At 43.0% G+C, this 25,121-nt stretch overlaps 1 protein-coding gene across 1 annotated transcript; it reads left to right on the forward strand.

The window, feature by feature from the left end:
• The first annotated feature begins 241 nt into the window (after positions 1 to 241).
• On the forward strand, positions 242 to 1,345 carry foxd2 (forkhead box D2). The gene has a single exon (XM_061078678.1). It carries the CDS (start codon positions 242 to 244, stop codon positions 1,343 to 1,345), a length of 1,104 nt encoding a protein of 367 aa, XP_060934661.1.
• The last annotated feature ends 23,776 nt before the right edge of the window (positions 1,346 to 25,121 follow it).

Raw genomic sequence — 25,121 nt, forward strand, 5'->3', positions numbered from 1 at the left:
CACGGCCCCGCTTGACCAGCCACGGACGCCCAGGAATCGCCCAAGCCACAGGTCAAAGAGTTATTTCTATTTTTGAATAGATTCTAGCCATGTGTGCATTCGATAGTTGGAGATAAAGCTGCAGCACAAGTCTGGTGTGGTTGTACGGGGGAGTGTGTGTGTGCGCTCGCTCTGAAGCCTCACCGGACCACAGGAGGAGGAAGTCTGGGAGAGTGGAGGAAGAGAAGCGGCGTCTCCAAGGATGACTTTAGGGACGGATATGTCCGATAGCTCAGCACTGTCCGAAGAGGTGGACATCGACGTGGTCGGGGGAGACATATCCGTGGGAAAAGACGGAAAGTACATTCACCACGAGTTCAACTTGGACAATGACTCCGACGATAATTACTCCCAGAACGCGGCAGAGAGGGTTTCCTCTCCCGGGCTCAGCAGCTCCGACTGCCCGTCAGAGCAGATGGGCTCCGGCGCAGAGGCTGGCACCGTGGTCGGGGACAAAGCCAGAAAAAGTGCACTTGTGAAACCCCCGTACTCTTACATCGCCCTCATCACCATGTCCATCCTGCAGAGCCCCAAGAAACGCCTCACTCTCAGCGAGATCTGCGAGTTCATCAGCAGCAGATTCCCCTACTACCGGGAGAAGTTCCCTGCGTGGCAGAACTCCATCCGACACAACCTTTCCTTGAACGACTGCTTCGTGAAGATCCCGCGGGAGCCTGGCAATCCCGGTAAGGGCAACTACTGGACCCTCGACCCGGATTCCGCAGACATGTTCGACAACGGGAGCTTCTTGCGCAGGAGGAAGCGCTTCAAGAGGCATCAAACTAACGAGATCCTCAGGGACGCCGGTGGTTTCCTACCCGGGTTTGGATACGGCCCGTATGGATACAACTATGGACTTCAGCTGCAGAGCTTCCACGCAGCTCACAACCCGTATCACCCACACCACCACACAGGTGGCTCCTTCCCGTTCCCCAACGCGCCCTGCACCTTGCCCTCCTCAGCCGCACTGTTCCCTGCGCCGCATCCCCTGCCCTCGCTTTTAGGCGCTGATTTAAGAAAAACCTTTTACCCCCAACTAAGCCCTTCTCTGGCTCCTCTCAAGACGGACTCCAGCACCCCGAGCCGGCCTTCGTTCTCCATTGACAATATCATCGGCGCAGCCAACTCCTCCGCTTCTTCCTACGGCGCGCAGCCGGGCAGCCAGGCGCAGATCCTGGCCATGCTGACCCCAGCTCTGGCCTCTGCTTCCAGTCACTTGACCCTACAGGACAGCATATTACAGCCTGGGCCACTGAGTGAGACTTTTACCAGCAAACCACCGAACATGAACACTTGTCCTTTCTAAAAGGAAAAAAAAAAACAGACACAAAAACAACAAAATGCCCGTTGAAAAACATTTTATTAAAAAGCCACCTGTGGCACAGTCCCACGTGAAGGTAGGCGGAACATTCTCACTGACATACGAGTGTTTTTTCCAAATTTGCTATCAATGTTAAGAGAGGATAGATAGTTTTATTTATGGCTTGTAAATATGTGTATAATATGGAGAGACAAAGGGAGGAGAAGGATCTTTTTTCAACAATGCTGGGCCTGCAATCTGCCATGTGGCCTTCATTTGTCAGTGGGAGGAAAAAACAAAAAAACAACGATCCTGTTATTTTATAAGTTAAAGGTGTCACCCGTGGTTATATGGGGATGATTCACGATTTAAAAAATAATTATAATTGAGAATTCTATCATGATTTAGGCTTTTTTTTCTTTTCTTTTTGTGCATCGTGAGAAAAAAATGGCACTGTTGTTGTTGACATATTTAGGCTGACAAGAGACGGCAAACTCAGGATTTCTTAGAAAGCACATGGAGATGAAAGAGGGGAGGGGGGGGTTCTGACACAATGACCATTTCCCTCCCACCCCTCTGAATATCTCCTACAAGGTGAATTTGTGACAATGTCATTTCATGTTGTTGGACACTTAGGCTGTGTGTTTTTTTGTTGGTATAAAAAAGAGCGCTTTACCTCTCTCAAACCGTATAACTGTTCTTCGTTCTTATCTATTTCACGATTCAATCTGTGAAACATAACGTATGTCATGTGTTGCCAATAGAGAGAGAAAGAGAGAGAGAGACTCCTAAATGTCCATAGGTCATTTCTGTTGTAATGACAAGAATAATAAATGTTTGTGAATTTGAAAAAAGAGAGAAAATCGTTATTGATTTATTTTATTTCATGAAAAGTTGGTTCTAAAGAGATGTCGTTCCTCTAAAAGGGTAAACAAACAATGGAGTAAACAGAAGAGCATGAGTTAAATTCACTTAAATCAAATTATTGGTGTTTTTTTTTTTATGTGTTAAACTTCAAAATGAATTCTTTTGAAATATATTTCAGGGTTTGCAGGATTTCAATTGAGCACATTTTCTATTTGGATAAATGCGCACAAAGAGGAAGGCTACTCTTCCCGGATTAAGGCCAAACCTTAATATTAATTCTTGTTCCAATCAGCTCCCCATTATAATAAATTCAGACGTGACCACTTGCAACAAAAGGATCAGACAAACTCGATTAGACTTGCAGTGAGGTAGGCATCAAAGATCACCACGAAATTCAGTTTGAATATTTCAAACACGACTCGACGTAAATAGCATGATGAATATCACGCAACAGTGCGCAAGTATCCCTCTTGTCTCGCTCGCTTTGTAAAGCACAGTTTCCTTGCAGCTTCACAAACCCCCCCCCCCCCCCCTCCTAAATGAATGGGGCATGTTAGCGAGCCTCGGCGGTGCGTAATTGAAAGTGAACAAGGATATACCCACGGTCCTTTTGGGACTTTCGTTGCTAATTTGTAGCAGCATTTTTCACCGGCCTCCCTAATCCACCATAATGCGGCTTTCTGGGCCGTTTGTTGATGTTGTCAGCGCGGACCCCTGGCCCAGGGGAGAGAATGTGCGCGCAGCGAGCGGTCCCCCCCTGTGAGCCCAGCCACACACACACACGTTTTCAGACCCCTGAAAAGCAATCTTCTCAAAAGGCCCTCGGTTTTTGCCTCGCTTTCATGTCATCGTGTGTTGTCTCGGGACACGTATAAAAGAAGCAGTGGGACTCGTCCGGCCACAGAAAACAGGCCCATTGGTCTTTTTTCCAGAGTTGTTGGAGCACATGTTTCCAGACAGAAGGAGGGTGTAAAGCCTCTTTTATTCACCAGACCTGTGCGTAAATGGTTAAATTAGTTTGTGGGTGTTTTGACAGATGATTATTACGGATGAAGGGTGGGAGGGCTGACTCCTCTGTTTTCCCTCTGCACAGCTCACTGAAAGTCTTTAAAACGAAAACTAACACATGACTACTTTCTTTATGCGCAACCGGCCTTTCTTTCTTTCTCTCCCTCCTTTCTCTCTCCTTGTTAGCGCAAATTGGGCCAATTGATAAATTTGAGAAACAATCAAAGCCCGTCCTCCCCCTGTTCAATCGGCCATGTTAATTGATACCCTGCATATATAATTTGCAAAGTAAATGAGGTAGAACAAACATTAGCAGACTTTTGAAGTTTTCTCAGCGCAGCCGCTCGGACAGGGAGTCATTACGCACCGCATCAGTCCATTAAAATCCACATGGAGCGTTTGCAGGGGTGGTTAAAGAAGCATTTAAGTAACGACAGGAACGAGAAGAAAGCCAATAAAAATCGCTAGACACAAAGCATAACGTACACACACACACACACACACACACACACACACACACACACACACACACACACACACACACACACACACACACACACACACACACACACACACACCACACTGGATCTGCCATGGAGTAAAGGTCCAGCCAAAGATACACACTTTGAAAATGGACGATTTGAGACTGAGCACATTTGTATAGATCTTCAGTACTGTCTCCTGTCTGCAGTGAGATTACAGACCTGGAACTTGCTCTTCCTCAAACCACCACAAACACTGTGCACACATTAGACGTTAGTTGTAGGAGACACAGACATTTGTCATGATTCAAAACGAAATTGGGACTGAGCGATATGTGGAGTGACAGCCAAATGACGCGAGAGTCACCAAAAACACATTTATAAATTCCTCGTCTCTTTCTAAAAGCTTCCATATGCTGCCGGGGCGTAAACACATGTAAGCAGCCTTAATGCCGTATTTGGTGCCGATATTTTATTTAGAGACCAAGATGTCAACATACATTTCGATCGTGTTTGCACACTAGATGCTTTCTCCTTTTAGGATTCGCTTACAAACGACAGGAAGTTATTATTATTATTATTATTATTATTATTATTATTATTATTATTATTATTATTATTATTATTATTATTATTATTATTAGTAGTAGTAGTAGTAGTAGTAGTAGTAGTAGTAGTAGTAGTATTAGTATTATTCGTTAATCTGTTTCATTTAAGGGGAATTAAGTTAAATGAAATCACTTCGATCTTTCATTGCCAATAACGTTAGGTCGTTGATCGATACACCGCTGGGTCTTGAAGGACACGGAGACAGAAGGTGTGCTGACACTACGAGGAAAGATTGTTTGTACATGCGTACGTGTGTGTGAATAAATGTGTGTATGTGCGTGTATGTGTGTGTGCGCACGATGTCAGGGTGGTCTTCAAGGTCGCTGGTCAAATGTAACAGTAAGTCATTATTCACTAACGGTATATAATATAATATAATATAATAAATTATAATATAATATAATATAATATTATGCACATTGTGGGACATCCATTATTATTATTATTATTATTATTGTAATCATTTTATTCCACTGGACTTTTACGTGGCCCCTTCAAACTGTTTTATTCTACATTTTAAATAAATAAGTGGACAATTTAGACAAAGGAAGTGGCAGGTGCTAAAGCAAGTCGCCCAATTTAACATAAGGCCCAATAACACAGCATTAATATAGTAGATTTAAATTATGACTTTGATGATTAGGCCTTTACTTGAAGAGACAGGTTTTTGGACTTGGTTTTCCCACTCCTGAAAACAGAACCTTATTTTACTTGGTGGGGACATAAACCCATCTCTCTCTCTCTCTCTCTCTCTCTCTCTCTCTCTCTCTCTCTCTCTCTCTCTCTCTCTCTCTCTCTCTCTCTCTCTCTCTCTCTCTCTCTCTCTCTCTCTCACACACACACACACACACACACACACACACACACACACACACACACACACACACACACACACACACACAGCCTGGCGAGTCCCACTGATCATTTTCCCTCATAAACCTGCAACTTGTTGAGCTTGTAAAACTGTTGCAACGCTTGTGCACTTCTTTACCTTTATGGCACGGGGAATACATCTTAACATTTTCTGTGTGTGTGTGTGTGTGTGTGTATGTGTGTGTGTTTCTCTATGTGTCTGTGCACACGGCAGACGAGCCTCCGCGCCCCCGCAGAGGAATGTTGGCCCGTCCCGCGGCTCCCCGGCCGGGAGGAGAGGAGAGGCGAGCCGCGGCCCTGGCTGCACCGCCGCTATCAATCACAGCCTCCCCTCGCCACTCGCTGTCTCCCTGCAGCCTCCGTGTTTTTGCAACAGACAGAGGAATCTTTCGCTTAATTAATTTAGAATGTGTAAATAAACCGCGGACAGTGAACTCCCCATCATCTCTGGAAACACAATATTAACTTTGGAAGATCTTCGCCTCGCCGACTCTGACGCACTAAACGAACACCTGCTGCAGAGAGAGAGAGAGAGAGAGAGAGAGAGAGAAAGAGAGATAGAGAAACGACGAGGGCATGCGCGTACACACACACACACACACACACACACACACACACACACACACACACACAATGTATCAATGCAGGGGTATTAATGACTGCTGGTGTTATATCCTGCAAAGTTCACTAGAACATGATAGCAGGTGATGCTACACCCGTCAGTTAGAGGTGTGATGTGTGTTTACCGTAAAGTCTGGATCGTGTATAGGCCTTTTAAGAAAGAGAAAAAAACTACACATCTACTATATGACATTTTAATTCAACAGTTATAGAATCTGTCTTTGGTACTGTCTCGTGCAGGTGCGTGATTTGTGCACAACTTTGGAACAACTTGCCCCTTTGACAACAATTCCTTTTTCCATCAGACAGACAGACAGCAGCAGCAGTGTGTGTGTGCAGTAGTGTCCGCCTGAGCTTTTATCTGACAAAGAAACAGGCAGAAATTCACATGCGAACGATCTTACCCGGACTTTCCACACAAGTTGCAAGGGAATGATTACGCATGAGTCAGATCAGCCACCTGATCCAAATTACGCACAGGGTTTTACAGTAGACCTATCAGACTACAACAACAGCATAATAACAGATAAAGGCTATAGCACACATGAGGCATGTCTTGATCCATTATAAGTGTCAGCAGGTCACACACAGAGTTGCAGCGCACACATCCAGATTAGAAAACAATAAAAGCTTCTCAACATGAGGGGCTATAACCCTAAAACGCGCAGAAACACTTACTGAGAATATATTGGACACAATCGCAGATGTCTTCCATACCGTTGCGAGGGGAATGACAGTGGTTGATATTAGTTGTGTGACCCCTCACCCTTGAACTATATTACACTGATGGAAGCTCAGGTGGTTTTATTTAGGGAATTTGAGACGCCCTCTGGCTCACGTTATAACTTATAACTCACAGGGGTATGAGTGAAAATCAACGTATCGTGTTTGACTACTGAGAACATATAATCATTTACTCACTTTCTCTGCTACCACCTATTGAAATGAAATCTAATTTTACGAATCCACAGAATACTTTTCAGCGTCCCCTGGTGGTCCTTGGACCCCAGAGTGGGCACCATGCCTCTCGCTTATCAACCAGTGTCGTCGGTTTGGTTTTACGCACGAAGGAAGATCAGTGGCTTCCCTCCGTGGCTCTGATCGAGAGGCGCAGCTGCTGCTCTCTCTCTTGTGCCATGCGGGCGCTTTCACTGCAGGCTTCTTCCATTTGACCTTTTGTTGCCAGCGCGTTACACCTACAGCCAGGAACCACTGCGAATCCCTGGCAGCTTCCTAACCCATTTAGTATACTCCACAATTATTGATAATTATCGAATATATTTAAATGGTATCCCATGTTAATTCCTTTTTTCAATGTTGAGAGAAATTATACGAATTTCTTCCCATATTGGCAAAATAAAATGATCATGCTTATATAAGACATCAATCTCTGAGTCTCAGAAGTGAAAAAAGAAGTTGTTTGAATTGAATATCCACAATAAACCTTTGAACTTGCTCTCACTGGATCATTGACACAATTTACGTTTTGTCTGCAAATTATAAAAATATCACAATCATTTTTTTCTCTAAAGTTAGACGTTAAATCCTTATTCTAGCCTTATTTGAACAATCACACATATTTCTTTTTAATTATTTTTTCCCTCAAATCTTGCACAAGATGCATTTTTCATAGATATTATGCATAACTCAATTTGTCTGCTGTTTTAACTATCATAAGAACTAGTGTTGATGTGGTTTTTAAGGGTGTAATGATTATATGCTATAGTGAAGTTGAACAAAAAGCCAGCTCCGGGTGTGATATATATATTATAAATACCAGGGACACTCCTCCGCCTCCTGTGTCCCCTAAGAAAGATGAAAATGAAACTTTGTTTAAGTTGACATCCAATCTTTTTCAACGTGAAAGTGTGTTTTCAGAAAAAGTAAGGGGGAAAACCTTGCTATAAAATTGAAGTTTACTATCCAGAGTGAAATGCGATCATGCTGGGGTCGTGGGGCCAAACTTTTTAAGACTAATGTTTATTTAGAGAAGTGAGCGCTGTCTATGGGACTCCCCGTTCTCCCAGAATGCTGCACTAATGTCTTTACCAGGCCAGAGCAGACCACCAGTAAGACTCTTTGCAGCTCTGCAGTCATGCTGTGGCCTTTCTGAAACACCACCCAGTGCATATCATGTAGATATAAGATAAGCTTACTGTGTCCTACTAGTCTCACTAAACCATAAGACTGCAGGCTGGATGTCAATAGATGGATAGTTTAACATCTCCACGGATGAGCTGCTTTACAAATAAATCATCTAATGCAATGGAAAGCCAGCATAAAAAAAGTATACAGAATATTAAATATCAAATATATCTTCCTAAAAATAGCTCTATTCAGTTTCTAGAAACTCTGCTTGATCTGTGCTCCTTCACATTTTGAAGCTGACAGATAAAACCTTTTAACTTCTCTGGTGGTACTTTTGTTAACATTTTCAGAAATAAGCCTAATCATTTAGAAAAAATCTGCTATTTATTTTACCCTAAAAAAACAAATATTACTATTACATTTTTGAGCTAACCAGGGCAACAATCTTCTTAATTTCCCTTATAAGAAAGTTATTCCTCTTCACATCCACAGTTTTAAAGCATTTAAATATGAAAATAGTTTGATTATAAAGTATAAAAAGGGGCATATTTGCGGTGCATTTCCTCGGTGCTTGGAGAGCAGCAGCGTGTTTTCTTACAGTTTGTAAAATTGAATTAGATACGGCGGGGAATCTGACCTCTCGCCAGAGCCGCATATTTTTCACCCCTCAGGTTTTAGTGTTCCTCGGGTATTTTTGTTTTCTCAGCTGGAGCTGCCATTAGACATTGTGTCCATGCATGCCGTCCAATTCTATCTCTACCATCTCTCCTCTCTAACAGCCCCCCCTCCACCACCAACAGAACCAACCTTCCACCTCCACCCCAGGCCCCCCCCCCCCCTCCAACAACACCTCACTTTCTCTCCGCCTCTGGGCAGATCACACTCCGCCACCAACGATGATCTGACACACACTGACTGGACAGGAGTGCACCAGGCCCGTGGATCATGGGCATGCGCACTGTGCACACAGTGTACCCTGTGTATACACAGGAAATCTCGTGTAGGCCCAGGGACGTGTGTCAAGTGACAGTGTTAATCACAGAGGGCACTTTGTTTCTTTCTGGAAATTTTCTCAGAGATTTGTCCGAAAGTGGTTAAGTTTGTTTTCCACATAGAGTAAATGTGTGGGTCAGCATTCCATACATTTAATCAAACCAGTACATCAAATAATTCCAAAGCATATTTGTGTGGATCTAACAGGGTTAAAATAGAAATGTATGCAAATTCCACTCGTAATTTTAAAGTTCAAAATGAAAGGTCAAAATGTCCTTCTTAAAAAAAAAACTGTTATTTGGTTTATATTGTGTAATAACAGCCTCTTGCTCCAACTTGGTTAGCACTGAAGCATCCAGTTTTCAAAGATGGACACCTTCCTCTATGTGAGTGATCAGCTCAAAGTGCCCGTGCAATTGCGCACAATATAGGCCCATATGATTCTCCAGCACATAAGAGCCCTGAGGATCCACAATAGCAGTTATAGAGTCGGCAGCATCACAGCCTGCGAGCAGCCACTTCACATGGAGAGGCAGAGTGTACAGGAAGAGTCAAGGCACGGAGGGAGGTGGATGGAGATGAAGAGAGATTAAGAGAAAGTTAAGATAAGATATACATGTTATTTATAGTGTGTTATTTTAGTGTAAAGTGGTATTTTTTATAGCGCAGAACAGTTTCTTTATAAGCACAAATATTATGTTCATATTACACACAGACACTCTTATTCTGTAAATATACACGCAGACACACACACACACACACACACACACACACACACACACACACACACACACACACACACACACACACACACACACACACACACACACACACACACACACACACACACACACTGCTATTTTTCTAACTAAACATGGATTAGCTGATAAATTCAACGTGTGTCAGGAGGTTTAGATTAATAAAAGCTTTTCATATCAGCTCATATTCGACTTGCTCAGCGCATGTAGACAAAACACGATTTAAGTCTTATGAATAGCAGCCGCTACAAAGAGCTGCTCTTCCAATACCTCACACATGTGAACTCACACACAGACTCATTAAACTGGCGGGAGGGAATAAAACGTGCAAGGTTTTCCTTTACATTTCTGTTTTATTTTCTCTTTTTACATTTCACTTTATTAATATACAAAAAAAATGGAAAGAGACCGATGCCTTACTGTGTTTCACTGTGTGACTGTGTGTTCATGGCCCCTAGGACTGAGCGTCGAAATCCAATTAGAACTGATGCATCATAATGGAGTGAATTTTTACATCTTGGAGTGTCTGTATGTGAGTGTGATTGTGTGTGTGTGTGTGTGTGAGAACAAGGGAGTTCACAGAAGACCCTGGTTGAAAGAGGAGCCGAATGAAAAGGCCAAAGATGATAAGGCCAATCTCAGGCTCATTATAGAGGAGAAATGTCAAACATAAAGAAAGGAAAGCAGAGAAGAGAAACATCCTCCGGAGTGAGAGGCTGCATGTTACACGGGTGAAATAGCCTGAGATTGTACTCTGAGTAGAGCTAAAGGGGCATCTGCTCTTGTGTGTGTGTGTGTGTGTGTGTGTGTGTGTGTGTGTGTGTGTGTGTGTGTGTGTGTGTGTGTGTGTGTGTGTGTGTGTGTGCATTTGGATGGGGAGTAGGTTAATGCTGCTTGTGACTAGTAGAGTCATTTCACAGGCTAGAGGCACGGCTGGATGATGGATTGGAAGCTGAAGGGGTGAGCAGATGGGTAAGTACAGAAAGTGAGGTTAAGTGGAAGTTAGATGTTGCAGATCTAAGTAGATCAAGAGTGGGGGAGAGCATGTGTGTATGTATGTGTGTGTGAGATAGAGAGCGAGAGTGACAGAGAGCATGTGATGAAGGGAGGAAGAGCAGAATGAGATATCTATAAATACAGAGAGCTAGACAAAATAAGCGTCAATATTGTATTTGTGACAAATTTCACGCCAGTATATTTAAGATTAGTGTTAAATTGGTGGCACCAACGTGTTCTCAAAGTGTGCACCGTAACTTTTTATTACAAGCCTATTCAAGTGAAAAAGTGAAGGGAGAAAGGGTGACAATGAAACTGTCAGCCATGTGAAAATTCCTCCTGCTCAGTGGCAGCCATAAAAATCAAACCTGCAATCTCCACTTCAGATATTGGTCTGTTTCATGAGCCATAACTGCATCTGTCAATAATACAGTTGGGAGAGAAGGTTCATGGTTAAGTCTTAAGTCACCATATTAACTTTTATTCCGTTGATTTGATATCTGAATCTAACCGTAACATCTAAGTCCTACAAGAAAAGGCCCACAGATGAAGTTCCCATGTTAATTGGAGAACATAATGTTAAACACACATTGGATTTTGTACCAACACTGCTACTACAGTGTAATTACATTGTTTTCTGATTTGAAAACGTAACTAAGTAAGAATCCATAAACCCAGATGAAAGGTTAGAATAATGTTTTAGAAGTGCCACTTTATGATGACTTTATGTGTTTATGGTTTGGCATAATAGTTTAAAACCTTCACTGAAAATTAAAAGTTAACCAACAGTAGAACACTTGATGTTGTAAACCGTAAAACAGAGGTGAATCATTTAACACAACAAGAGAAGAGAAACCAGCTATACAGTTGTCATCTTGCTACTATAGCTTGTTGAAACAATGTAAAATTGGGAAACATACATTGGACTTTTGTCAAAAACCTGCAGATAAAAGGGACAGCTCAACACAAAAACTAAAAGTCTCCACTTCCTCTCAGTATTGAAAATGAAGAAAAAATATTCCAAATATGGACGCTGCTACCTTGCATATTTGGAACATGCAAATCAGTGATTGGTTGTTGGCGCTGCAGTGAGTTCACACTGACACACGCACTAAACAAATCGTGACTTAGTCTCAGCTGTCAGTCATGACATTTCACCCTTTTCTTTATAGCAACAAATATTTGATTGAAACAAAACATACTGAAATACTCTACTGGACGTACATCTATGTGGCAAAAACTGCCTTAAATGAGAGATCCTAAATTTTTAGAATTTTTGTGACGTACTTTGACTTCTTTGTCTGCTTCATGTCCCGATCACTATCATGGAGGAGGCAGGATTTATGACCTGTCCTGCAGCTAGCCACCAGGAGGCGATCCAGACGATTTGGCTTCACTTTCGGGGAGCCGCCCCGTTGTCAATCATGATAAACAGTCTATGCACCACACCCAGTGGTAGTTAGAGCTACATGCTAACATCATGTCCAGAATGCCAGCCATATTTGGTAGCTTCATTTATCACGTTAGCACAATAATATTTCTTCTTCGTGCAATCTAACTGACAAACATCGCCATCTTTTGAGCCAGGCTAAACTCATGCTAAGATTATATACAGTGCGATCAGGGAAAACATGATCCTGGCCAGCAGGCAGGTAGGCAGGTAGTGGCTGCTCCTCAATGAAAGGGGCTTCTCGGGTGGAGAGACACACTGCCAGGCGCCAACATGTTTCTGGGAGGGAGGGAAGTGAGTTGTGCACGTTCATGTCTGTTAGTCTTCCCCCGTATTGTGAGCTGGCTGGTTGGGACAGGCTGCCCGGGTGGCAGGCCTGTCACGGGCCTGTCAGAGCTCTGCCGCAAACCATTGTGGCAGCGGGCGATTGATGAGGAGCAGCGGCAGCAAGACTGAGGGGCTGAAGGGAAACAGCAACAGGAAGAGGAGGAGGCGAGAGGAGGAAGACGAGGAGGAAGAGGAAACCATTTGCATGTAATGAAGTGAGGCAAAATGATAGATGTGATGCTTTGCAGAAACTAATCAAGCTATGACTGTTTGAACATGAGGGGTAAGTGTCTCGTCTGTAGACTGCAAACTGCTTTGGGACATATTGTCCACTGGACATTGATCAAATGACAAATTTGATGTGCTCTTGGTGTGAAGCTCTTGTCCTGCTTTTTACTTTGTGTTATTAAAAATGTGTTTCCTTAAATTAAGATGTGTGGTTGATGACGAATGGCGAGACAAATCCCTTTATAAATCAAACACGCGTATAACTCAGACTGTTTTAAAAACATCCCAAATTAGATGAAGTTTTGTGAATTATTGACATAAATGTAATCCATAGGACTGTATAAACTCTACTGATTGTTAGACAAATGCTACGGCCATCGTAAGAAACTCTAGTCATTATTCCCGGAGTTTAGTAGTTCTGACCGATATCATCCCTGACATGTTTCAGAAACTCTGTCCAGCTCTGGTTCTTCTAAAATCACTCCAAGACCCTTCAACCTCCAGCAGCAGTCCCAACCCCTCCCACATGCTACTTCAGGAAGGTTAAAACAAACATTATTTCCAAATAAAGTCTGGTCTTAACCCGGTCTCCTCTGAATCTGCTCTCCCTTTCTTACCCCTCTCCAATTATCCTAATCCTTCCATCCACTACGCTGTTTCCTCTGTTTTTTCCCCCTCCGACAGCCGCCAAGGGATGTAACGGGTGATGTACGAAGGGTAATGGCCCTCCTCTTCCTCCTTGCACCCCTGCTTCCCTCTCCTCCCCGGTTTGCTCGGTGACGGCTCCCCCTCCCCTAATTCAATTCAACATGCTTTTCTTGGCTTGACCGGCTCCTGTCCTCATTCAATAATCTTTCTTTCCTGCGTTTCTTCTTCGACTCGACTTGCTTGCTCCATTAAATCCAGTTTCACTCTTTTTTTCCCTCAAACCTATTCTTTTGCCTCTTCTCCCACTCTTCTTCCACTCCCAGCTGTCTCTGTCTCTTTTCTCCCCCCCCCCTTTTCGTCTCCCTTGCTCCCAGTTGCTATGTTCTTAGTGCTGCATCTGATTTGCAACCTCTGGATGGTCCCTGTGTTGCTCCCTTTCCCCGGGCCGTCTGCCTCCCTCAGAGGGAGCAGCTCGCTTGGGCTGAGAGGGGTCATGCCTGGGTGAGGGATATCACTTCCCCCCTATCTCTTTCTCTCCTTTTCTTATTCACCTTTTAACTGATTTTCTCTCTTCTTCTATCTAGGGCCGGGTCTAGGCAGGGGCAAGAGGGGGCCTGGCCCCCTCAAATAAATGTTGTGCCCCCTCAAACTAAATCCCAATTTATAATAATAATAATATAATAAAGCACAATGCCCCCTCAAGATTTGTGGCTGCCCCCTCATACATGCCTGTCTAGACCCGGCCCTGCTTCTATCTCTTTCTCTCCCTTCTTTTCTCCTGCTTGTCCTCTCTTGACATCTTTCCTCCCTCTTATTCCTATTTTCTCCTAATGACATAATTGATTGGCTGAAAACCCCCAGAAGCACATCAAGCCAGAATGCTGTTCCAGTTCTATGTTTAAAAATGTAATTTAGCTATGAGAGGCATGTATATGGCAATAAAATGATATTTATGCTTTCAGCATCTCCAGTGTACTGCAGACTACACATATGGGATATATAAGAATGCATATACATGTGTATTTATGCCTTTTGTGACAACAATGATTTAGGTCAGAAGGAGTGTGTGAGAGGGCTGATGAGTTACTGCAAATGACTGGAGGAGATGCTGCTGAAGAGCTTTGAGTAACACAGATGCAGAAAGAGAAAGAACCGCAAAGAAAGAGGGATGTGAAGGAAAATGGGAGACAAAAGGGGGGAAGATAAGATGGAGATAGAGGGAGAAAAAAAGAGAGATTGTCCAACAGTGTGCGTTCGTGTGGGGGGCAACTGAGGGGATCGTCTTCCCCCCTCTGCCCCTCCCTGGCCCCAGCCAAAAGACTCTGGGGGTCCCCGGGTTCCTGAGGAAAAACATCTCGGCCCCCATCACCCCTGAACCCGTTGCTGGGCTGTTTACCTTGGCCTGGCTGCCTGACAGCTTTACTGATGTTACATACAGGCACACAGGGACCCGGAGAGGGAGAGGGAGCAGGAGCACGGGGAGCGAGGAGGAGGAGGAGGAGGAGGAGGAGGAGGAGGAGGAGGAGGAGGAGGAGGAGGAGGAGGAGGAGGAGGAGGAGGAGGAGGAGGAGGAGGAGAGAGGGATGGATGGGGAGTGGAGGAGTGAGGAGGATGGAGGATGGGGTGACAGGGATAGAGGACGAAGGGGGGAGGAAGAACGGGCAAGAGGAGGCGGGAGAGTGAAAGGTGTGAGGTGGCGAGAGTGTTCGCTTACTCTGATCCTAATCACCACCATCAGATCCATTTGGGGAGATCTCAAGTGGAGAGAGCTGTTCAGAGGGCGACAAGGTGCACGCTGAATACACACCGAGAAGAGTTATTACCCGCAGAAAGTACGCACTAAAAACACAGGCATTAATTTTCCTCAGCTTCTCTGAGTCAATCATTGTGTGTGTATAAGGCAATATTTTGTTTTTAGTATCATTGCTCAGTGTAGTATGTGAGATTTGAAAAGCAAATGTGGAACAGAGCCTCAATATTTTGACAAGAGGTAACATTACTCATTACTGCGTGCTGTAGAAATGTATAGGCACTTTCCATACGGGTCACGGGGGGGGAGAATGAGGCAGGGAAGGGGCTACTGGCCCTCACTATACAAATGTTGACACAAGTATACCATATCTATTTTAAATAAATGAACATTATCAATTTGGAAACAAAGCTTTGCATCATGGAAACTCCCGTATTCATTCGACTAGAAGAAATATTGAGAAAAGGAAGCTGAGTGTGAAATAAAGAGCAGGAATTGGTGGAAGTTCAGGAGAAAACGTCCCAGATGGATGATTTTTTTCCCAGTGAGTGAAAGAACAAAAAACAAGGAAAACACACTCTCTTTGAATTTGCACCCATCCTTCATCCATTTCGGTCCAAACTTCCCCTCATGTCTGGCAGTTTGTCTAGTTGGAGGCGTTTGTTTGTCCATTTCTGGGCCACAGTGCTGGGCTGGGCTGGGCCGCATGGGGGATTCTGCGTTAGGGTGGGAGGTCTGTGTTTTGCTGCTCGGAGCTCTGAGTCTTGTTTGTCTGTCCTGAGCAGCTGGACAAGCTGTAATAATACAAACAGGCCTTTGAACAGGCTGCTGTGTTGTGCCGCTCCGGCTTGGGTTACATCCCACACACACACACACGCTTGCTCACTCAGAAACACACGCATGTGACGAGGAGTGCAGAAGTGGCAACCGCATACACACACACACCCACAAATTGATACCCCCCTCCACAAAAACACATGTTCACATGTTCGTGAACGCAGATGGACATGCAGACCCTTATACACGCACAGAGACAGACACACACACAGAATTGCACTCTCTGTTGTTGATCACAGACGAATAATCCGGCACTGATCTCTTCCTGTCGATCTGTGACTGATCATCTGAAACACTGTTTGTCTGTCGCCTCTGCTTGTTTGCTTGTTTGTGTGGACAGACGGGTGGCTTGGTTGTTGTTTGTTTATGGCTGCATCATTTGTCACAATAAATCATTAGGGGCGGACACACACACACACACACACACACACACTCACACACACGCACACACACACACACACACACACACACACACTCACACGCACGCACACACACACAGATTTAGGCTTACACAAACAGTTCTGGCTCACTGCGCTGTCATCCTCACTCGCTGGGAACGGCAGCTCCCTCAGTGAGAGGAGAAAAAAGGGGGACATAGTTGAGTGCCACGCCACTTCACTACACTGACGGATGACTTCCTCAGTTGTTATGTAATGGAGTTCAGGGCTTCACCTGGCCTGGCCTGCGTGGCCACTGGCCTCTGTGCACAAACACCAGGATATGAGGGGACAGGGAATTGGTCTGTGGGTTGCCGGGTCACTCCTCTGGAGAGCCACAGCACATGGAGGGGTGAAGGACAGTTTCATTTGATGTCGAAAAACTACACACACCACACACAATGTTCTTTTTAAATGAGAATGAACACTACTGTGCCTATTAAATTGATATTGATTAACATGAATTAACAAAGTTTTGGGTCCCTAGGGGAACACGAAATTTATTGACACAACCTTTATAAATACTTTCTGTTTTTAAAAATCCATTGTACATACCTGATCACTGGCATTGATTAGGTGACAACTGTGCTTTCCCTGAAGTCAACATTTAAGTTAAGAGTAAATCTCTTAGATCTGAGACTAACAGAGGCAATAGATTGGCTCCTATGAACATACAGTGAACAGTGCGTGAATTCAACCTGTGCCACAGAGTCCACCAGGTTACACTGCCATGTTTCTACAGTACAACACATGGAGGACTAACCCAACTTTGGTTTTAGAGAGGACCTACTGAAGGTAGTGGTGGTGGAAGTATTCAAACATTTCACTCCACTGAAAGTACAAATAAATAGACAAAAGGTACTCAAGTAGAAGTAAAAGTACCTTAATAACCTTTAATGCTTGCGTAAAATGAATTGCTTTTAAATATACTCAATGTATTTTAAGTTAAGGTACTTGCTAAGTGTGACCTATTTCCTCTACTACATCGTTATGGCTGAGTCTCTGTTTCAATCCCCTTTTAGTTATAAAAACGTTCTGAACATGTAACGCAGTACTTTGTAAAAAATATAGTGTCGTAAAAGTAAACAAATACATTAAAATGTACAGTTACAAAAATCCTAAACACTGAACTTTTAACATAAGTATAACCATTTTCGAAGTTAACCTAACCTCAACTATCTCAAGCCTTAACCAGTAGCTAATCAAGTTCCATTTCCGAAGTTTTGTAGAGAGAGCCGTCACAGTTACTCTCTCAGTAATGATGAGCACCACATGTAGCCCATGATGTTTTGTCCATCCATCCATCCATCCATCTTCATGGGGTGTGTAATCCCTCCAGCGAGTTCTGGGTCTATAACCAGGGTCTCGTCCCAGTCTAGTAAAACCTCCAACAGAAGGTGCCCAGGAGCCATCAGATGCACAAACCACATCAACTGTTACCTTTCGACATGAAGGAGCAGCAGTTCTCCTTCAAGTTCCCACTGGATCTCCAAACCCCCGGCAGAGCAAACTTTTGATTTCGTCTCTGGAGGAAAGTATATTATTTTACATAATATTTTTTTTAAACAACATAAATATTCTCAAAATGTTTCCAAAAGAAATACATATTTTTGCATTACAGTGACTGCAATGTTTTGTGTAATGTGTAATTGTTGCTGTTTATCTGGCCAGAAAAATACAAAGACTAACCAAGAGCAGAAAGACAGAGGGACAAAGAAACAGAAAGAGCAAGAAAAAGAGTTGAAAAAACAAAAGTGTGACTTTGCTCCGTCCTCCCGGCCCCTCGCTGCCCTCCGCTCCTGACCTCCAGGCTCTGGGGTGAGTTTGTAAAATGTCTCCCTGTGACCTCAACATCTGACCACTCTGTCCTCTACCTGCAATAAAACACAGGCAGCAGCACTCACAACGTCAGCCAGCCAAGATCAACAAGCTGAGTCCGTTTCAACAGACAAGTCCTTTCCTAAAAAACAGTATGTTATCCCACTGTTCGCTTGTCTACCACTGTTTGTACTTCCCCATTTTTATGGTGAATTTATGTTGTGTGGAGACCAGTGTGTGGGTCCGTGCATGGCGCTGTGTGTGTGTGTATGTGGGCGCACGGAGGCGAGCCCTTGCTCCATTTATCATCTCATATTTACTTGTGAACTTTTCTGGGAGTGCACGCGACACGGTTCAGTGATTTTTCTTCTCTCTCGCTCTCTTTGACCACGTTTTGTTTTTACATGGCGTGCTGGGATTTTGTTGTTGTGTTTGCTTTGCGACTCCTCAGCCGCAGTCTTCATTAGATAATGGAGGGGAACAGTATTTGTGGTGGGAAGGCGAAGGTCAAAACAGTGTTTGGAATACACACGTGTGACTGGTCGGTCAGCCGTGTTGAGCTATGCGGACTCTGATGAGTCAGCAAAAACAACTGCGGTGTGTTTTCTCGAGGATCAGCGAGTTAGACTGTGTCAGCATCTGCTTTCTTTGTTAATGTTATGAGTTTTATATAATTTGAGCTCTGTACCAAAAAACGAGTCAATAGGTTGTAATGACAGTTGTTCCCATTTATTTAGCAGACAGATGGTCAGATGGTGACGTCACTGGGAAACATTTATACTTGACTGTAAATTGCAAATTTAAAGAAATGTATGTAATTTATCAAGAGGACAATGCTGATTCAATACTTAACTATACAAGTACCTCAAGTGTCACAGCCTTTAATTTGATATCATTGTTTTCTTTATATTTCTATCATTCTATCAACTATTTAATTCACTATTGTGGATTTGTAGAAGTCCCAGTGTAGAAATCAGGGGGGGAAATCTATTTAGCTCTGAAATAGCTTTGCTTGAGCGGGAATTTTGATGATGTCGTCAGTGATGATTGATATTGTTTGTCAAGCAGTATGAAATACTGCGATGGCCCTGAGAGCTCAGCACTCTTCAATTTGAGAAAACACATGAATATGAGCAGGAGCATCCTCATTAATCTGACACTTCCACCGGAAATAAATGCAAACACATTATTAATAATAAGAATACAACCAGATATATATGTTTCCCTGTGACGTCAACATCTCATCATCTCCCCACTGCCTGTTACAAAATACAGGCAGCAGCCCTCAATAGATAGATATATCTGTTTTCAGTCATCTCTTAACTTACCTCCATTGTTGTATTAACTCTTACCTTTGTTAATACAACAATGGAGACCAACAGGCAAATGACTGACACTGTTCTGTGAGAGTAAAAAAACAACTATTTTTTGGGGCCGAATCAAAATAATTATAACTTGCTCTTGTCTTCTCCCCCGTTCACAAAGACTTACACCAACCTTATCTAATTTTTACCTCGTCGTGCGACTTGGTGCTTTTTCAATTTCTGTAGCTCTGCAGGCGAAACCAGGTCCTATGTCACAATAAACAGCATCTTACTACTGCCAGAGATAATGAGTCTGTATATGTAAATGGGCCATTAGAAAGAAATAGACATCAGGGTTCTTCCATTGTTTTTTTATTTGGGCAGGTAACATTGTTCAAGCTAAAGCAGTTACCAGTATCAAAATGGTTTCCAGCCATCTTTATCATATCTTCTGTTCTTCTGTGCGATTTTCCAACCAGACCAGATATAAAAAAGGCAGCTTTTTTTTAATTAGCAGATTCAAAATCGTTGTATCAACTGGTGGATATAAACGTATTATTTCTGTCTAGAAGCTGCCACAAAATTGTACGTGTATGTGTACTAGGGTTGCAAAGGGGTGGAAAGTTTCTGGTAAATTTCCGGAAAGTTTCCGGTACATTTCCAGAAACTTTCCGGAAACTTTCCATAGGAACTTTAGCTCGGGAATTTTGGGAATTTTGAAAAAAAAAAAAAAATACGCAAATTAAACGCTGAGCAATAAAAACATCATTCAAAACTCTACTTTTAAAGATGTATGGAATGCAGCACACACTGTACGTTGATTTTCAACCCTCCACTGTGCATTCTTCCATCACATGCACAGATAACTCCCAGCATCCTTCACTCTACAGCAGGGCTATTGAGGCCTACTGTAGTGTGCAGGACTAGTCAGGTAAGTTTCGATGATATTACTGGGGAAAATATATTAGCATGCTGATTGAGGATTGTTCATCTGTTCATCTAGCCTATTTCCATACGTTTATCCATCAATTGTAAAATATGTTTACAGAAGATTCCAATTGTTTGGCCAACTATTTATATCTCTGGCATTGCATTAGCGTTTTTTTACAAACTTTTTTCTCATCTTATTCTACAGAACAATGCCATCTCATGTGTGGAGAGATTTCACCTCATCCAATGTAGAAGGAAAGGCTGTGTACATTTGCAAATACTCTGCAAAGACCTATGTTAAGAATGACACAACAATGCAGAAGCATATAGTCAAGTGCCCAAAGTTTCCTCAGGGCTCAAATCAGCCTATGACAAAACAAAATGTTTATATTTATGTCTGTATATGAAAAGGTAAATACAGTTAGTATAAATTACCCACAACATTTCCAGTTTATTCCCGTTTATTCCCGTTAATTCCCGTATATTCCCGTTTATTCCCGTTAATTCCCGTTAATTCCCGTATATTCCCGTATATTCCCGTTAATTCCCATGGGAAGTTTCCCACTTTGAATATTCCCGGAATTTTGCAACCCTAATGTGTACACACACACACACACACACACACACACACACACACACACACACACACACACACACACACCTTGTGTTGGCCTCCGCCAGTCTAACTACTGGCCCCTGCTGTTTGTTTAGTGTTTATCAAGTTTATGACTGCCATGTCTAATGCTCTGTAATAACACGTGTGTTTCACATTAGAACAAGAGGGATCCACCTTTGAGAACGAGGGAGAGAGAATGGGGAGTGCATAACGAGAAAAGGAGAGAGAGAGAGAGAGAGCGAGAGAGAGAGAGAGACACACAGAGGTTTTCAACTCCGAGCTCAGTCCTGGAAGCACATGGACAGATGACACTAAGGAGGAAGAGAACAGATCAAGAAGCAGGGTGGAAATCAAAAATGGGAAATGACTACAAGGGCGAGCGAGGCGGTTGACGCGGGAGGGACAGTCGGTGGGAGAGAGCACGAGGGCATTTGGAGGCCACGCAAATCACCCAAAAAAATGGGGTGAAATGAAAAAATCTGATAAAGCCCCGTTGGCCAGCGGGGGCTGGAATCGGGCGCGCAGGAAGGAGGCAGCGGTGGGGAGAGGGCTTTAGAGGGGCTATCGGGAGCAGCACATCTGCTGAAGCCATTACGGAGTGTGTGTGTATGCACCGTGACACTGTGTTTTCTCTGCCAGGCCTGGCTTGGTCCTGCGCGGCAAAACTGGGATCGGGTTTCGTCAGCGTGCAGTGGGGGGCCGTCTCCAGTTGACGCGTGATGATTTAGTCAGGTGTGAGCGTGCACTTTCCAATTTGGAGGGAAATAAATTAGAAGTGATTTTTTATGAGGCCTCTGTCCCAGGCTGTCTCAAGGCTCGCTCTCCCTCCCACTGTGCACTGTCAGCCCAACTGATGTGTTTATAAAGAGTGCTGCACTGGGAGCAGCCCCCACATAAACACACACACACACACACATAGGACATACAAAAACACACACGTGTATCCAGACAAAAGTAATGCGAACGATGACATGTATGCATAACACACATGTGTGAACATACATAGAGACTAAGCTGCTTTCAGACATTCACAGAACTCCGGATAATCTCCCGATATTCTCCGAAGGGTCTGAAAGGGAGAATGCAAATGTCCAAGTCAGAGCCTCCAGACATTCTTCTGAGTGTTTCCTGCCAGCCCCCTAGAAATACACTGGATAATGCCCCAATGAGCTCATGTGAGAAAAGAGCAGGAGATTATCTGGCAAATTCATGAGAGCGATTCAATGTGTTGATGACGTTTCTATGACGTGACAGAGGCCAAAATGATACCCACCCGGTCTGGAGTCCCCATTGAGCGGACATTCTTTGGAGTTCATCTATGAAAATGGCAAAAGTCCAGGCTGTGTCTTTTCACTTTCCTTTAATAAGTGTTTGCTTGTATTAAACTCAGCGGGAACGGAGAGAGACACACACACCTGTTGTTTTATTTTCATGATACTGACCTTATTACATAATCACCAGGCACGAACAACCACGATGGAAAAAGGTCATGAACAATAACATAAAAAAAAACCATCATTGTCCTTTTCATCGTCACTCAAATAAAAAAATGGTTCTGCAGAATGGTTCTTCACAGAGTCATCAGTAAACTGAATAACCTTTTAATGGAGGAGGTGATTCTTTGAATACTTTGGTAAGAAGTTCAAGGTTCTTTATTTTTATTTGAGTTATTTTGTGGTGAGAAATAGCATAAAATTAGTATATACGTTATTTTTTATCTTATTCAGATGCTAAGTGGATATCTCAAAATATGATCTTCCGTCGGACCCAAAATACAAACAGCTTGGTTTTTTCTTTTTTACTAATAAACAATTCCCTCTGGCCGAACCTTCAGTAAGTTGATTTGCAACATTCAGACAGTGTCACTGAAACAGAACTGGTGCAGTCGCAGCTCACAGAAACACAGGTGTGCTTCCACCAGAGGATGTGGTGCAGAAGTGATCCAGGCAGAGACGACGGCTCGTTGGGGCGACGGAGGCGTGTCTGAGCTCCTCTGGGGCCTGGAAGCCGGAAATCCAAATCTCAGCTGACCTCTGACCTGTGTTTGGTTCCACTGTTGCTGCTCTCACATGTGGCTCTGGCTGCCTTTACTAAGACTGTCTGACTTGTCTTGTCTGCCTGACTCTCTTCGTGCAGGTTTTTCTTTCTCTTCATGCACCTCTCTCTCTCTGTGCTCGTCTGTCTTGCTGTCCGACCGAAATAGTGAAAACACAATTTTTCTTTTCAAGCACATTATGTGTTGTTAGCTGAAGATGAACCAAACTGAATGCATCCATTCTAACTGTTATAACTTTACACTGCGCTGAACGCACAGCTGCAGGAAGTACAGGTCAAAGTTGAACCAGGGTGAATAACCATTATGTGATTAGTGTGACGGCTGAAAGCTGAAGAAATTCTATCCAAAGTTAAAACATTACGTTAAGCAGATCCATCATATTTCATTGCGTCAAAGTAACAGTAACTATCATTTCTCATGAGTGTAACGTGTGTGTTTGTTGATGGGTTAGTAGCGTGTCTTTACGTGCATGTGTGCAGAGAAAAGCATCAAGACATTGCATACAAACCACATTTTTATTTGTTCCATATATTTTACGTTAAAAGAAAATGTTTCACAGATTTTAGCATTTCAACAAAAACAACATTTTTATTAGTGACATCCTCAGAGAGGTCAGGAGTCTTTCAACTCACAGTATGTAAATTTGGCTGCTCGGGGTCTGTCAATCAAAACATAACAAAAAAATGTAGTTTGATGATGTCATGAAACAGCGTGGGGTCATGGGAGTTGTGGTCAGGAGTTAAGTTTTAGACATGTTATGCAGCAAACGATGAGTCCCTGTTCCAAACAGCCGACTAGCTAAATGGCTCATACGTCATTTGCCACTGGAGTTTTAGCAGAGATGGTCAAAGTCACAGGTAAAGAGGATATGAGGCAATTAAAGGCGACCAAAATGAGATATAACATCTTGGATTTCTCTGGATGATGTAAGAACACAAGTCGAAAAAATAGATAACATAGGTATAGTTGTTTTATGACATTTTAATTAAATATTTTTTCTTAAAAGTGACGCACCTCTGTCACCAACAAAACACATCCAGCAACCTCAGGAATTCTCAGCATGCCAACCCAGGTGGATGTTGAACAAAACAATGATCATATATCTTCATCCTATACAGAAAAGTTTCCTCTCAGATGAGTTTGAACTCTTGACAGACAGATCTTTGTGGGTTATATTGCACCACTCCCCCTAAATGGATGCACTGTACAGCTCTTTAAAAAGGGAGAACATTGATAGAGAGCTGTGGCTGAACTTGGATGTGCATCATCGAACCTTCTCCGTTCATGCGCGGCCGATGGCAGGCGCTTCGGGTTTGGCCCGTCACCCGCTGTAGGCTGAAGAGTGAAATCTCATCTCGACGGCACACCACAACGACGTAAACTGAAAACACACACACCGCCTCAATTGAAAAACATCCAGGTTGAATGTCGAGGCAGGCGTACTTTTCCTCACCACATGCATCACCAGACTGCAAGGTTTAGATCCAGCCTCTTTTAAAAGATGAAGTTGACAACATGATATTTGCAGTAAAATATGAAAGTGACCTTGTTAAGCAAGCGAAGAGAAGATCAACTTATCATTTTAGAAAAAAATAACAGATCAGGACAAATGTGACATTTACATATTTTAAGGTTGTTGTGGTTTTTATGTTTTTTATAAGGTAGAATAAACTCAATACACACAGCGATGTATTAGTATGTTAAAGTTCTCTATAAAAAACAGTTTAAACCATTTTGATCACCAAGACTTGAAACATCACCGGTCAATAAAGAATAATTGCACAATTACACACTGAAATTAGAAATTGACCTCAGAGTAGTCTTTGATCATGTCATTCCAATATAAGCCGACTAGGAAAATAGCCTCAATAAGACCATGACATGTAAACAGCATTTTCTGGATGACCTCAGCTAGAATCAGTGGTGGGAAGTAACGAAGTAGAAATACTTTGTTACTGTACTTAAGTCGATTTTTCACATATCTGTACTTTACTTAAGTATTTATTTTGCTTACGACTTTTTACTTTTATTCGCTACATTTGAGCACAAATATCTGTACTTTCTACTTCTTACATTCTCAAAACTG

This window comes from Limanda limanda, chromosome 9 (genome assembly GCF_963576545.1).
Source record: "Limanda limanda chromosome 9, fLimLim1.1, whole genome shotgun sequence".
Classification (NCBI taxonomy): domain Eukaryota; kingdom Metazoa; phylum Chordata; class Actinopteri; order Pleuronectiformes; family Pleuronectidae; genus Limanda; species Limanda limanda.